The sequence below is a fragment of the Malus domestica genome, chromosome 17 (genome assembly GCF_042453785.1).
Source record: "Malus domestica chromosome 17, GDT2T_hap1".
NCBI classification, from domain to species: domain Eukaryota; kingdom Viridiplantae; phylum Streptophyta; class Magnoliopsida; order Rosales; family Rosaceae; genus Malus; species Malus domestica.
The window spans coordinates 6,564,832-6,579,646 of NC_091677.1; the positions used below are offsets into that span (position 1 = coordinate 6,564,832).

General features: G+C 34.5%; 1 protein-coding gene across 1 annotated transcript; it reads right to left on the reverse strand.

Annotated features, from left to right (window-relative positions):
• Window positions 1-5,727: 5,727 nt before the first annotated feature.
• LOC114822411 (S-linalool synthase-like) lies at window positions 5,728-13,289 on the reverse strand. The gene is made up of 13 exons (XM_070816294.1): window positions 13,157-13,289; window positions 12,940-13,061; window positions 11,677-11,953; window positions 11,184-11,382; window positions 10,469-10,704; window positions 8,552-8,653; window positions 7,923-8,128; window positions 7,733-7,848; window positions 7,550-7,648; window positions 7,209-7,424; window positions 6,892-7,021; window positions 6,547-6,792; window positions 5,728-6,252 (listed from the first exon to the last, which is right to left on the reverse strand). Exons 1-13 carry the CDS (start codon window positions 13,287-13,289, stop codon window positions 5,728-5,730), a joined length of 2,607 nt encoding a protein of 868 aa, XP_070672395.1.
• Between the last annotated feature and the right edge of the window lie 1,526 nt (window positions 13,290-14,815).

The following is a 14,815-nucleotide window of genomic DNA, read 5'->3' on the forward strand; positions in this document are numbered from 1 at the left end:
TTTACGCGTAGCCTGACGTCATATCGCTTTAAGTGTACAGGCGGGCGAGAATGGTCCGATTACTTGATTTAGGGGGGTTGGACCCACCGAATGGCCCTGCTGATTTGGATGGGCTGGAGTTGTTTTGTTGGACTTCCTCCTTCAATTAGCCCACATGGAATCATGGGTCACGACACACGCCGAAAAATAAATAGGAGACTTTGGAAGCAAGCAAAAGCCGAAATGAATAGCTGGTCACATTTTGTGACTTTTCCTTCAACATGATTAAGACTCTCCTTTGCACTACTCATAATCCTTGCATTTTCCGGCCTCCTCCAAATATCAGATTCACACGCACTTAATTTATATCTAATAACATTTTTCTTCACTTGTAAGTAAAATTTTTTTAGGTTTATTCTCGCTATTGATACCTTATTATGAGACTTAGACTATCTCCCTCCTTTTTAGTCTAGATAACATTAGGTTTATTCTCGCTATTGATACTTTATTATGAGACTTAGACTATCTCCCTCTTTTTTAGTCTAGATAATATCGTTTGTTAAAAAAAAAAAATCTAGTGATATATATAACTACCGCAGGATGGTCCAGTAGTTGGTGATGAGTCTTAGTGCTGGTGAATTGCATGATGGTGGTTAAGGAATGCTTAAATGCTTCTGTGAGTTGAAAATCGATTGAAATTGAAAATCGAGATGATCATTGAAACTGAAAATTGATCAATAATCCCTGAAAATGGGTATCGTAAATCAATATGGGTCATTCTGTCATAATTCTGTGAAATTTTTTGTTATGTGCTCATATGGCACATAACTTGGTCCCACAAATCTAATTTTATCACAAATCGTCATTGAAATTGACCCACCTTATCAAGATGGTCCCTAAAATTGAAAATCGATCAATGTAGTTTTTGAAAATATGTGTCAGAAATCAATATAGTCATTCCGTCACAATTTTGTAAAAAATTATGTTATGTGATGTGACAAATTATTTGGGTCGCACAAGTTTAATAAAATATCGCCATGTCGATAGTTGATTCAAAATAAAGAAATAATTTGAAACAATTAAACTTAAAATAAAGGGTAATACACAAAAACATCAGATTTTCAATCCACATGGCAATATTTAATTAGATTTGTGGGACTCGGTTATGTAACACATTAGCACATAACAGAGTTTTTGACAAATTGTGACATAATGACCATATTGATTTGCAACATCCATTGTTGGAGACTACATTGATCAATTTTCAATTTCAGGGACAACCTTAATGCAGTGGGTCAATTTCAAGGACTATTTGTGACAAAAACATGGCAATAGTTTATTAAACTCGTGGGACCCAAATATGTTCCACATCAGTACATAACAAAATTGTGATAGAAGGACCTTATTGATTTGTGACATCCATTTTCAGATATTACATTGATGAATTTATAATTTCAAAGATCATCTTGATATAATGGATCAATTTCAAGAACTATTTGTAATGCAATATTGTTTGTAATGAAAATCCTAATAAAAATCTACGCTGGTTTTTCGTGCTTGTTGGTCAAGCATACTGCTACAGTTGTAAGTACCTCCTGATTAATTAACCTAACGTGGTATGGTAGCTGGCTAGTATAGTGACCCCATAATCACAACATACGATTTTGCATGAAGGCAAACATTTGATATTATTCTTTTATCACATTTTTCATATCAGATTTGTACTATCTTTTTAATAAAAATAAGATCCACGTGTATCTACTTTTGTTATAAAGGTAATACAAATGTAGTATGAAAAATGTACCCTCTTATTTGATAACTATTTCGCTTGTAATTTTTATTATCCCAGGCTCGTCTCCCTATATTTAAACTTTATTTGATAACTATTTCATTTTTAATTTTTATTATCCTTTTATGTCCTATAGATATGATAGCTAATTACTTATAGGATAGCCAATTAAAATATACGTAAATATGTAGGGACCTACTTGGTGGCCATAATAGTCGAAATCGACCCAATGCGCAGAAGTTTCCTCAAAACAAACACAGCTAATCTTATTAATACTTATCTGATATGGAAATGGTGCATTATCTATGACCACAGTTTTTAAAAATATATATTGAACTAGACTGTGTGTGTGAATCTGAGTACTTGGAGGCGGCCTGCAAATGCGAGGATTGAGACTAATATAAGGGAAGAAAGTAACATGACTCTGTCTAATCTTGATGTCATGCATGTCATTTGGTTAATTGTAAACTTACTGATGGTACGTACGAACCGACCAAATAAGCAAGTCCTCATAGTCTTAATCATGTTGAACGAAAAGCCCCAATTATTGCCTACAAGTCTGATTCAATTTGTCTTTTGTTTGCTTCCAAAGTCTCCCAATATGTTTTTCGGTGTGTCGTGAGCATGATATCATGTGGACTAATTGAAGGAGAATTCCCAACATATACTTTTCTGCGTTTACAATATACGCACTATTTTACACGTCATTAGAACCCCCCATTTCCCTATAATTGTCATTTATTTTCATTGCAAATTATATTTTGTGCTACTTTATACTAAGAAAATGAGATAGAGTGAATGTGAAATGCAATAGTTTGGCTGATTACCTATCCTATAGGATAAGGGTTTTGCTGTCCATGAACCAACAGTCTATTTCCTCTCAGAAAACCTCCTGTGCTCCAGCCTACAGATGATCCCACCAAGCAAGCTCATGTAATACTAATTTCATGCTTAATCTACCCAAGGGAGATATGCAACAAATTTAGGAGCTGATTAAGTAACCAATAAAAATAACTGATCATATATTCTTATTTACACAAAGGGTTTTTTTTTTTTTTTTTTTTTTTTTTCTTTGGCTTTTGTCTCAAGATTTTTAAAATATCTGGTCTGGCGGTCATACTAGTAGATCCAACCAAAATCTTAGACTCTTTTGTTGTTTCCTTTTGGCAATGTTTTTTCTACCTCATCTGGTTTGGGTTAATGGTGGATATGTCTTTTATTGCTTGGTTTCTTGTATGACTAAACTTATCAAGAATATAAGTCAAATAGATTAAGCTTATGAACCACAAATCATACAAGTATCAAAACTACAATTTGATAAACACAAGAATCAAACTGAACTGTAGAAGCACTCTAGAAGAAGTTATAGAAGACGTCAAAATAGTGCATTTTACCTTGCAGGGACTGAAGATGATGAACCACCAATCATCTATAGCAAACTTTCTCCTCTCTTACAAAATTTAATGCTTGCACTAATAATAGGTCTTAATCCAAAATCAAGCGTGCATTTCAATCCTATAAGGTCTTGAACAATTCAAAGCCTTTTTCTATTAGACTTCTATGCACCAATTTTAATCCAAATAATCGACTATAACATACATTCTCATACTCATATTCTAACATGCCTTTGATTAATGCGAGGTGGTTGTGGATTTCTTTAGGGATTGGTGAAGTTGTCAGAGGTGTTGGCTAGTCGGCATTGTAGAGGTGGGGTAGACTGGTGGACGTTCTCAGTAAGTTTGTGTTTGTAGCAATTAGAAAACTCAATATGAGTTGTCTGTATTTTGCAGTCTCGCTTTGGTACAGTTTTTATCATCTCGCAATATGCTATATGTGAGTTGGTGGTCCTAGAGTCTCACTATATGTGGTAAGTTCAACATCAGAGTATTGAATATGAGTTTGTTGCGTTTGTTGCGTTTGTTGCAGTCATTGTTAATGGTGCTTTGGAATCATGAAGGAATACACTACTACAGAAAAAGTATTTTCCCAAGGAATATCAATTTGTCGCACAAATTTTTGGGTAAAGGTCGAGAAGCAAACAATTATGCGGCGAAGACAACAGATGTCTTGAGGCAAAGGCATTCGTCGCGTCAAACTTTAAAGGACTAATGTCCATTGTCGCGTCAATTTTAAGGTTACGACACAACAAAATCGCACTAAGTTGAGGCAAAGAAAAGGCTTTGTTACGAAATACTTTGTGCAACAGATGGTGTCCTTGGGTAAACCAGTACGCAATGAAATTTGTCCTTTTATATTTTGTTTTCGAGAAAACTACTTATAAAGATTGTTCATAGGTTACAAATATAAATATGTCCTATTATATTGGTAAATAGAATCACATTTTTTCTTCAGTCTCTTTGTATATATAAGAGACACAACTGTGTTGTCATAGAAGTTTAACCCAATATTTAAGAAAATATTCGACATGTGGACTATTATTTGTCTCAAAATATTTTTATCATTAATACTATTTAGAAAGCACGCAATAAATTTAATTTTAAAGATCGACCAGTTTCTTTATATCGCCTTTGAATGTCAATTAAATCTTTTGACAAAAAAATTGAGATCACTCGTGTTGATAAGTTTATTCTTAGATACTTTTAAGGTTTGGATATTTGTATCAGTTTTTCAACTCATTCCTCGTAAGGCTCACATTATTCGTCATGTGCTTTGGCCTCCACCCTAGTATCCTTGGCTTAAGCTTAGCAGTAATGACTTGGCTAAAAGGAATCTTGGTCTTATTGCTTGATAGGGAGTTTCTAGGGATAGACATGGTCGTTTTTGCGTTTCCTCCTCTCCTTCCCTTCTAACCCTAACAGCTAAAAAGTCTTATTTATACTACTACAAAATAAAACCCTAAAAAGTCTTAGAATAAAACTAGAAAACATAATAAAATAATAAAACAGAAAATAAAAGGTTTCTCATTTAAACTAAAATTCGAACTTCTCAAAAACTCAAACTTTCGACCGACCAAATCAACTCTGATTTGGTCCCAAAAGATTTCTTGGAAGCTGGAGACGTCCCCTACAAATCCTCAGAATGAATCTTCCTCAAAATATACCATCTTGACCTCCAAATACCCAAAACATCAAGAAACGTCAATCTGGGAAAGTTGCGCGCTGGGCCTTTATTTCATCGACACGGTCAAACGGTTTGGTAGAAAAATCTGAAACTTTGATACAATCATCTTGAAAAACTCACGAACATCCTCCAATTGGAATCACTCCAAAATTCATCCGTTTGATCACTTTTTGCTCCAAAGGAAGTCGAATATCCTACATTGAAAATATATAACAAAGTATCAAAATTCTACCAAAATACCTAATATATTTATACTAAGATAAGGATAAAATATATGGTATAATATGGATTCATCAATTTTTCTTGTGCATTTAATTTTATTATTTAATTTTTAGGCACCGAAATGAGTGAGAAAAGTCAGCGTGGAGTCCATATTAAAAGAATTTCTTGTGCTTTTAAAGGTGGACAATGCAATGCAATTCAGACATTTCCTTTCTTTACCTTGCCTTCTCAAATTTCTCAACAGACAAAACTCCTCTGTTCATTTTTTTTAGTTGGGTTTCGTACTATCTTCCAATTGGGGCTGCAAGAGGGACAATTCCACTCATAAAGAAATTATTTTTATATATAAGAGGTACAATTCCACTCATCAAAATTATTATACATTAACACAAACACAAACGTGTACATTGCCAGATATAATAAGTTCCACATTAAAATTAATTGACAATATGATGATTGGAAAGTAATCCAACTTATTTATAAGCACATACAAAATCTCTCATCCTATCAATATGATATTTATTCTCAACAATTACATTAAGGTGACTAACTAGCCACTTTCGCAGTCATCTTTTTATTCCTCACTTTACAAACAGAATAATTTATAATTTATTTCTGCACTAATGCGACGAGTGCATGAAGCTAAAAGAGGAGTGTTAACCCCAGTAGCCGGAGTAGATGCAAACCTTGGAATTCTGGAATGTCGAAAAAATAGTTGGTTTTCTCAGCTGAAGTGCCAAGACCTCATATCCAAAGTAAGGTTTGGCCACAAATTCTTTCTTTGAGTTCCGTTGGACTTTCAGTACACAAGTAGTCTGGGATTTTCCATAGCTAGCCAAGCTTTTAGTTTTATCCTTCTTTAATATTCCTTGTGCCTCCATTTTCAAGGGATCATAAATTGCTTTGTTGATGTCAGCAAGCAATTCTGTTGGGGAGTCATATACATTTGATGAATTGAAAAACATCTGAAAGGCTTTGAGGCAGGAGAGGTGGAGTTCTTTGCATGCCTCTGGCATATCATCACCGTTGATGCCCTTATTCCCCAGAGCCTGTTCTAGAAACTCCTTCTTCTTTTCATCCAATATCTTCTGTATAATCCCAATTGACTCTTCAGCCCCCAATTTGGGACTTCCCTTCATGTGTAGCAGAACAAGGTTTGGCTTCCCCTCCTCTTGCTCCTTCTGCAATGAAATCATTAATTTCAATTTTCCCCATTGATTAAGATTATATTAAATCAACATGATGTTAATCAAGAATGTGATCATTATGAATTTCTCGTCCGCGAGATTATCCCACCACCATGTGAAGTTATCCTTAGTCTATTTATGTGCATTTATTTATTTTTATCAAAACATGTTTTATTAGTGATATAACCTAGGTCCCTAATATAATAATTTTGGTGTTCACCATAAAAGATGCATTAATAATATCATATGACAATATGACGGTTACATTAAAAATTTCTCCTCATATACCTGATAACTTTGAATTTCGTTCAATAGCCGTGTCAAAAGCATAAGTGAATTTGTAAGTGGATGACTTTGAGGGGACTTGAGGGTCTCTGATTTTGGAGGTGTATTAAGCAGAAGAGCAGCTGTAAGAAGAATAGTATGTGAAGCAATAGAGCTTTTGGCTACTTGGAGGTACTCAACAATTGACAAGGGATGCCCATTTCTGCTCCATTCTGCTTCCTTTAACCAGCTTACAAATGTTTGATGCCACTAAATTCACTCGGCAAAATGTACAAAAGAAGAATAAGTAACACATTTTATTATTTTTTTACAATTATGTCAACTAAATTATTTTACCAAAAATCTTACTAGGTCCTGAAGATAACTCTTTATATCATATCCATTTTGTTTGAAGAATTGCCAAGAAATGTCATCAACAAAATCTTTTAGAGCCTTGAATATAGCTTTTCCATGTCCATCCAGTTCTTTTTCCTGCCATCTGTATGATGTACACATTTAACTAGCTAAAAATAATAATATGCGTTACTTTAAATTTCTATGCGCAGATTATATATAATTTCTATCTTATAACATGTATGTGAGATCCAACACATAACAATTTATATATTGCATGACAAATTTTATATAACCGGCGCACACAAAAATCATGTGTTAATATATTGTACCTCGCGACGGCATTGGCAAGAGCCTCCAAGTCATTCATCGAACCTTCCTTGTCAAAAAAATCATCAGCAACTGTAACAAGGACTGCAGCTTTCACAACTGCGAGCCGTACATATGACAGGGAAGAATGTGATGCTGTTGAAGCAACGGCAAAATAACAGTACGCGGTTTTCTGTCGAGCAAACCCCATGTCAACAAGACCGATGTCTTTTGACCACCTGCATGATTAATTTTTCACCCAAAACATAAAAAGAAAAAGAAAAAGGTTTTCATGGTTAATTAATTCCGGTTAAAATTTAAAAAAAAATGGAAGTAAGTGAAAGTGTAGAGAGTGAATACGAACCTTTCTAATTCCTTTAATTCATTTCTGAACATGGACTGCCGTAGTGTGTAATTCTCCCTGGCAAGTTGTAGTAGCATGGCATTGGTTTGACATGATAATCTGCGAGGTATTAATAAATTAAACTGCTTAATCAGAGATTTGACTGCCTTGATCTGTTCAATTAATTAGTACTAATTTAATTACCTGCAGGATAAGCCTTTTCCTATCCATGGACCAACAGGCTCTTTCATCTCAATGAACTTCCTGTGCTCCAGATGATCCAACCGAGCAAGCCATGGAATACTAATTTCATGCTTAATCTACTCAAGGGAGATATGCAACAAAATTAATTAAGGGACGATTAAATAACTAATTATAATGGTTGAACGTATACCTGGTCGTGCAAATTCTTAGAATCTTTTAATGTATCCTTTTCTAGTATTCTTTTACAGAATTTTTTAACATCCTCAAGCTGACTTTCTCCTGTAAAGGTCACATCAGTTGCCCTGTATACATTATACATGGCACTCAGAAAAATTTCTTGGTGCTCTTCTATGTACACCATTATATCTTCATCACGAAGGAACCAGCAGAACTTCCCTACAAATATTAACAAATTTTGGTATGTAAATCAATAAATAAACTGACTACAACATCGTAACGAGGCTATCAACAACCAGATATCAAAGTCATCACAAAAAGATACATTTGAAAGCATGTACATATCAGAATTTAAGTATTAAATGATCCTTACAAGGAGATACTGTATAACCGTGTAGTCTGAGCAGTCGAAACCCGATTGAATCTTTATATAGTTGCAGTGGCATGGCATGCTTTTCCTTGTTCTTTGGCTCTTTGCAGCTGATGTAACTTCTGTTTTTTTTTTTTTTTTTTTTTTTTAATAAAAATTTTACCAACCAGATCAATTTTTCAAATAAAAATTTAACCAACCAGATCAATAGTGTGCATATATTTCTTAATGATGAATATTAGGTCGTCACCTGTAAAGTTGTCCCAGCATACTTGTTATCTCCGCCATGAAATGCTCTGCCAGTCCCAGCCTCTCAATCCGATTAACAAGACAAACCCTTAGAATGTCTTCATCCATGGGGTAGATCGCAGGAACTGTACACATATACCAGAATTGTCTTACTCTGAGTTGATGTGGTTAATTTGTCATTTTGTTTTACAAAGGATAATTTACATTACATATAAAATACACCCCCCGGGGGTGGTGTTTGGGCGCCGGGAAAGGGGGGGGGGGGTGGGGAATCAAACAGGATACTTCGAACGCAATAACAATGTTCTTAATCAACTAAACTATAAACCACTTGTGCAGTTATTTTGTAATTTAGTAACAATTTTTTTGGTCAATTGTATACCAAAAACATCCTTTCAAGTTTAATTATCGTACTTTCACAAAAATTCCTCACGTCTGAAACATTCTACTAATACTATCCGAAACTTTCACATAACTTCTTTAAGGCTGACATCACCTAAAATATTTTTATAAAGACAAATTTGCTCTCATCATTAATTACTTAAAAACAAAAAAGTCTTTTAAAATAAATATATTAATAAAATTAATAAAAATTGATTGAATCAAGAAAAACATTAACAAAACCTCTCTCTTGCCTCCACCTCAATCTTCCCCTTCCTTCACCCACCACCTCAGTGCAGACTCTGATTTTCTCCGGACTTTGTGTTCGGATCCTACAAACCAATTTATATTGACCGTTGAAATAGATTGTGTGGCTATATAGGTATTTGCATTTTAACAGTTGCCCATCCTTTTTCACAATTGTCGACGCGGCCACGGCGTCGATGTTTCTCTCCTCCCTCAAAAATCCAGAATCATATCTCCTTCCAGAAATTTCTTTTGTCCTTGACCGTCCATGTCGCCAGTACGGAAAAGAGGGCAGAATACAGAAAAGCGGAGAAGAGGCACCGCACCACCTCGAAGCAAACTAATAATAATAAGAAAACTAATGAAAATGGCTTGAAAACTTTGAGTTTTAATGATAAGGACAAAATAAAGGGTAAAGTGAATAGTACCAGGATTGACTTTTTAGTGTAAAAATGTGGTTTTTCGTTAAAATGAACAGTACCAGATGCTTTTCGTTAAAGTTCCCATAATAATAACCACCAGAAACGTAGGTCTTATCACCATAGAAGTTAAATTACTATTTTACCCTTTTTAATGTTAAATTGTTTTTTTTTAATCTTTATTGGAGAAGAGAAATTTTAAGTGTTTCAAAAGGTTTATCTAAATTACCTATTAAAGGAATTTCTTTTGTCAATCAAAAGATGATGATGACTATTTGATCTTCTATCCAAAAAAAAAAAAGGAACAATAATGTAAGTTCACAAAACTAAATTTTGTTGTTTTCTATTGGAGCCACACTTATATATGATTTTAACATATCCAATATTAAAAAATAAAAGCAAAAAACACAAACCTCTACTCCCACTCTCACGTTCCCTTCTCTCATTTTCATTTTAGAAACAAACAAAAAAGGTATTCATACACATAAAGTGTATAAGGATAGGATAGTATATATAATTATCATGTATGATATTTGTACAGGAGGCAGCAGATTACGTGTCATAGACCAACGATCACATCATAGGAAGGAAACAACAAAACAAAAACAAATTTTATTGGGTTTTGGCCACGAGAATTCAATTTTGGCAATAGATGAAGTTGAATTGCGCATGCATGTCAAACGTACCTGAGAACTCTTGACCAAACAAAAAAAAAAAGAAAAACTAATGAAAAGTATTTGAAAATTTTGAGTTTTAATGATAAGGATAAAATAAAGGGTAAAGTGAATAGTATCAGGTTTGACTTTTTAATGTAAAAGTATGATTTTTCATTAAAGTGAATAGTACAATAAGTTTTTCATTAAAACTCCAAAAAAAAAAAAAAAAAAAACGTACCTGAGAACCCACATCTTCGGACAATAGAATTCAATTTGGACAAAAAATCTTTACGCCCTGTCTTCATAAAAGCATATGCAATAGCTGATGGGGATTGGATTAACAGCCCATCTTCCTCGCTTTGGCATAGCAGTAGAGTCTTATTGAGGTTAATATCATATGCTTCAGGCAAAGCTTCCAGGTATTGCATGAGTTCTAGTGAACAATACTGTTGCTGATCACTACTTGGCACCAGCCTGCCCCAACAAAAACTAGATTAAATATTTTAGGATTTGGTTTGATAAATATTTCATCTTCAGTTTTTTAGTTTTTTCTTACTAGAGATGGAAAGAAAGTGCAACAGAGTGGGAGGAGGGAGGAGGAGAAATGCGCATGTAATGCAATAGAAAAGGAAAACCAAAACTAAAAAAGAAAATCCATGATAAAATTGTTTTTAGTTTTTAGTTTTCATGTTGTGTATTATTTAATGTGTATTTCTTCCATATTTTACCCATCATCAATCCTCTATCCTTATTCATCACTAACTTCTTTCCGTGAGAATGTGAAGGTAAAAGAGTCTCATATTGGTGAAATGAAAAATCATGCAAGGGCTTATAAGAGGTTGAGTTACTTCATATATTGCCAATTGGTTTTATGGTGGAACTTCAACTTTCTTCATTTCTTGTATTTTCTCTTTATTTCTATATAAAATATAAAAACTAAAAACTATATATACCTATGCATTTGGAATATTTTTGATCTCTTTTGGAAGACTTGTTCTACCAGCGCTGTTGAACCAGGAGAAAAATGAACATGCAGTCCTTTGTTCTCTGCAAGTTCCACCATTGCTGGGAAAACAATCACAAACCACTCAGGAAAAGAATTGTTTTGCTCTTCCAGTAGCTTCTCTGTACTTGCATGGATGAATGCCAGCCCTAAACAATAAACATAAGAAAAATTTGCAATAACCAATTATTCCAACTGCATAAATGGGTATTTTGGATATGGGTAATTCTACGGAAATCAAATTTTTAAACCAAATTATGTGCTTGTTAATGATTGAATTATTAATTAAGTGTCAATTAACATGGTTATTTTCTATTTGTGGCACATCATTTGTTCTGCAAATTAATTTTGGTTTAAAAATTTGATTTCTTTAACATTATCCTTTTGATATTAAAATTTTCCCGGGTTTGCGAAATTTGATCAACTATTTTCTTTTTACGTACCTTTCTGAGCGGCATCATGGCCAACATCCCATGTGGCAAGTGCAACAATGCAAGCAAGAGTTGAAGTGAGGGACTCCAGGGTTGGAAAATGGTCATTATCTCCCCAAAAGCCTCTTGTGGTTTGGTGTTGGAGAACCCAATCCAAGCATCCCTTGAACAAGGGTTCATCCGATCCTCGATGAGGATTCGGAATCATCGACAGCCACGCAATGTCATAAGGAGAAGGAGGAACAAGAGAAACAAGATCAACATCGGGTGAAAACAATTCTTGTTTGACCTTCATAACAAGATTCTTAAGCAAAATTTCTTGAGAATCCATGCAATATTGTGTTTTTAGATACTCACACACTCGCAGGTACTTAGGTACTCACACACTCACAGGTACTTAGGTACCTACACTTGTTTTTTTTTCTTTTGTTATGTCTTGCAGATCAAGCATATAATTTCTATGTTATTTATAGAGAGCTACAAGCATACGCATACTAATTTCCGTACACATTTGTTCTCGGACGAAGTTTCGACACAATTGCCACAGACATTAGTGTCAGCTGAAGTTAACCCATTGGTGCATGGTTCACGTTGGCCATTCCCCTATTGGCTTCTGTTCACAATAGCACCACTCAACGGAAACATTATAACTCGGATTAATGTTAAGGAGACTAAATTTTTTAAACTAAATTTGCAAACTAAATGATGTGGTTGTAGATGATTGATTTATTAACTAAGTGTTGATTAAAGTGCTTGTTTCTTATTGGTGACACACCATTTGGTTTAAAAATTTGGTATCTCTAACATTATCCTCATAACTTTGTTAGATTTAGATTTTCTTCTCGTCGTGACTATTGTATTATTGATTTTTAATCGAGTATTTATCAATTATAATCAAATGTAGCCTCTAAATTCACAAATGTCAGTTTTTACAAAATATTTCAAATATAGCAAAAAATCTGATTGAATTGACCTAATACCCCAATATTAAAACCCATGTTATATGGGATTCTCACCAGCTTCCGCTATCCCTTCTTCGTCTTCTTCCCCGATCTGTGTAATAAACAAGTCTTCAAGCCAAAACCCTAATTCAACAACTTTAAACATACACACCAAAGCCTAATTTGGTTTCTTCCCAATTTGAGTGGTAGCTTGATGGGAACTTCCATCCTTCTAGGTTAAAGACTTTTCAAAAATAATAATATTTATTGGTACTATAGATCCAAATAAGGCAAGCGCAGATGTATGAATATGAGATGTTATGTGAGTATCTACAGAACCTAAATTATCAACCGGCTTTCCAAGCACGTTGAAAATTTGTCCTAGAGTCGCTCCACCGACTGGAACACTTAGAGGAGCTCTGGTGTCAATCATTTCCATTCCTCTCTTTAGACCATCTGTAGCACTCATAGCATTTTATAAGTAGTGCTAATTTCTTTAGTAACCCCCATCTCAAAATTAAGCACATATTTAGGAGGGCACACAAATTCACCAGTGAAATGATCAAAGAGATCATATTCACGAAGCACTGAGCAAAACTGAAAATTCCACTTAATGAAATTATCATCATTCAACTTGATTGTTAACATCCCTAAAAGATTCTCAAGCTTCACTGACTCAGACATGATTACGTAGCAACAATATCAATCAAGAATCACAACCACAAACCAAGAAGATGAAATCGGAAAAAATCACCGACTTAGGAGAAAAACCCAGATGTAAAACTCAAATTTCGCGTCCAAAATTTCACAAAGAAGAACAATCAACTAACGATACTGGATGAACAACTGGTTATCGACCTTAATTCATCACAGAAATCATGTAAATTGGCATCAGCCTTCAAGAACGCTTCAATAGCATACAATCTGAAATGATCTAATCAATCAAGCTGTCTGGGCATCGGCCTTGAATTCAGACAAGCTACTACTATAATCTTGAACAAAGAAACAAGATCCGAAACAAAATTCCCAATTTACCAGATGACTGAAGACGAGGAGAGAGACCACCAAACCCTCGAAGAACACCATAGCGGAAAAAAAATTCACCAAGAACCCATCACGCAAGCAAAGTGGCTCTGAGATACCATATTAACACTAAGATCATTATTACAGAAAGAAGAAATGCAGACGATCAAAAAGAAGAAACTTAAAATACAAGACAACTTGTATTTCTCAGAAAATGCAACAGTACATTACAAGAGAGGGAAAATCCCTTTTATACATTCTGTTTACAACCGCTTAGCATATCCTGTAAACTTCTAATCACGTGGCACAAGTGTACATGTCATCTATATCCAATAGTATGATATGGGTGATGACTTCTTGAATGTAGTTGGCGCGCGCTTTGGTTAGGAGAAAGAGTTTTCGAGTTCTTTCTGATCGAGTGAGGTTGGGTTGGTAGAAGGGTGATTCGGGGGAATCGTGGTGGATTAGCTTAATGCTCAACCCTTGTTTTGCCATGGTCACTCTAGGTAGTGATAAGAGTTGATGATAGGAATAGGATGTACAGAAAGAGACAAGTGATTGTGTTAGCCATATGGAAATTCGAAGAAATTTTATGTTGAGCAATCTTTTGCTTGTGAAACTTAAACCCTGATTAGATTACTTGTTAAATATATTGAGTGGGCAAAGGCACTTTAAGGTGCTTTATTAATAACAAAATCAGGCTTTAATGTTGACACACCCCGACCGAGGTCAAGGCATGATGGCCGTCACGTGAGAGTGACGTAGCCATGTGCACAGTGCGGAAGCGATAAAGATAGCAAATATACGAATAATTAAAAACCAAATTACTAGAGTGCACTACTAAACGAATATGATAGGAGTTAGTTACAACAGTGAACACTCCTAATCAGAGCATAATAAGTCTAGATGCAGTCCAGTAGGACAAGTACTAGTTACACAGTACCAGAAATGTCCTACTATTATTCAAATAGGTCAGAACTGCCGACGATCCCGAGCCACCTACAACAACTTACTTAGAACCTGGAGGGGCACAAAACAGAAAACGTGAGTGGGCAAAAACAAATGTTTTACAAAAACATTTCACTAATCAACATATCTAACCCCTCGCTGTAAAACATGTATAATTTTCCCAGAATCAAGATGTAAGCATATATATATATATATATATATATATATATATATATATA

Coding starts and splice junctions, on each gene's coding strand:
- LOC114822411 (XM_070816294.1), bottom strand. CDS start 13,289: ATGTCTGAGTCAGTGAAGCTTGAGAATCTTTTAGGGATGTTAACAATC. Junction 11,383..11,676: donor CCATGATGCCGCTCAGAAAG/GTACGTAAAAAG, acceptor TTTATTGTTTAG/GGCTGGCATTCATCCATGCA. Junction 7,649..7,732: donor GGAAAAGGCTTATCCTGCAG/GTAATTAAATTA, acceptor AATACCTCGCAG/ATTATCATGTCAAACCAATG.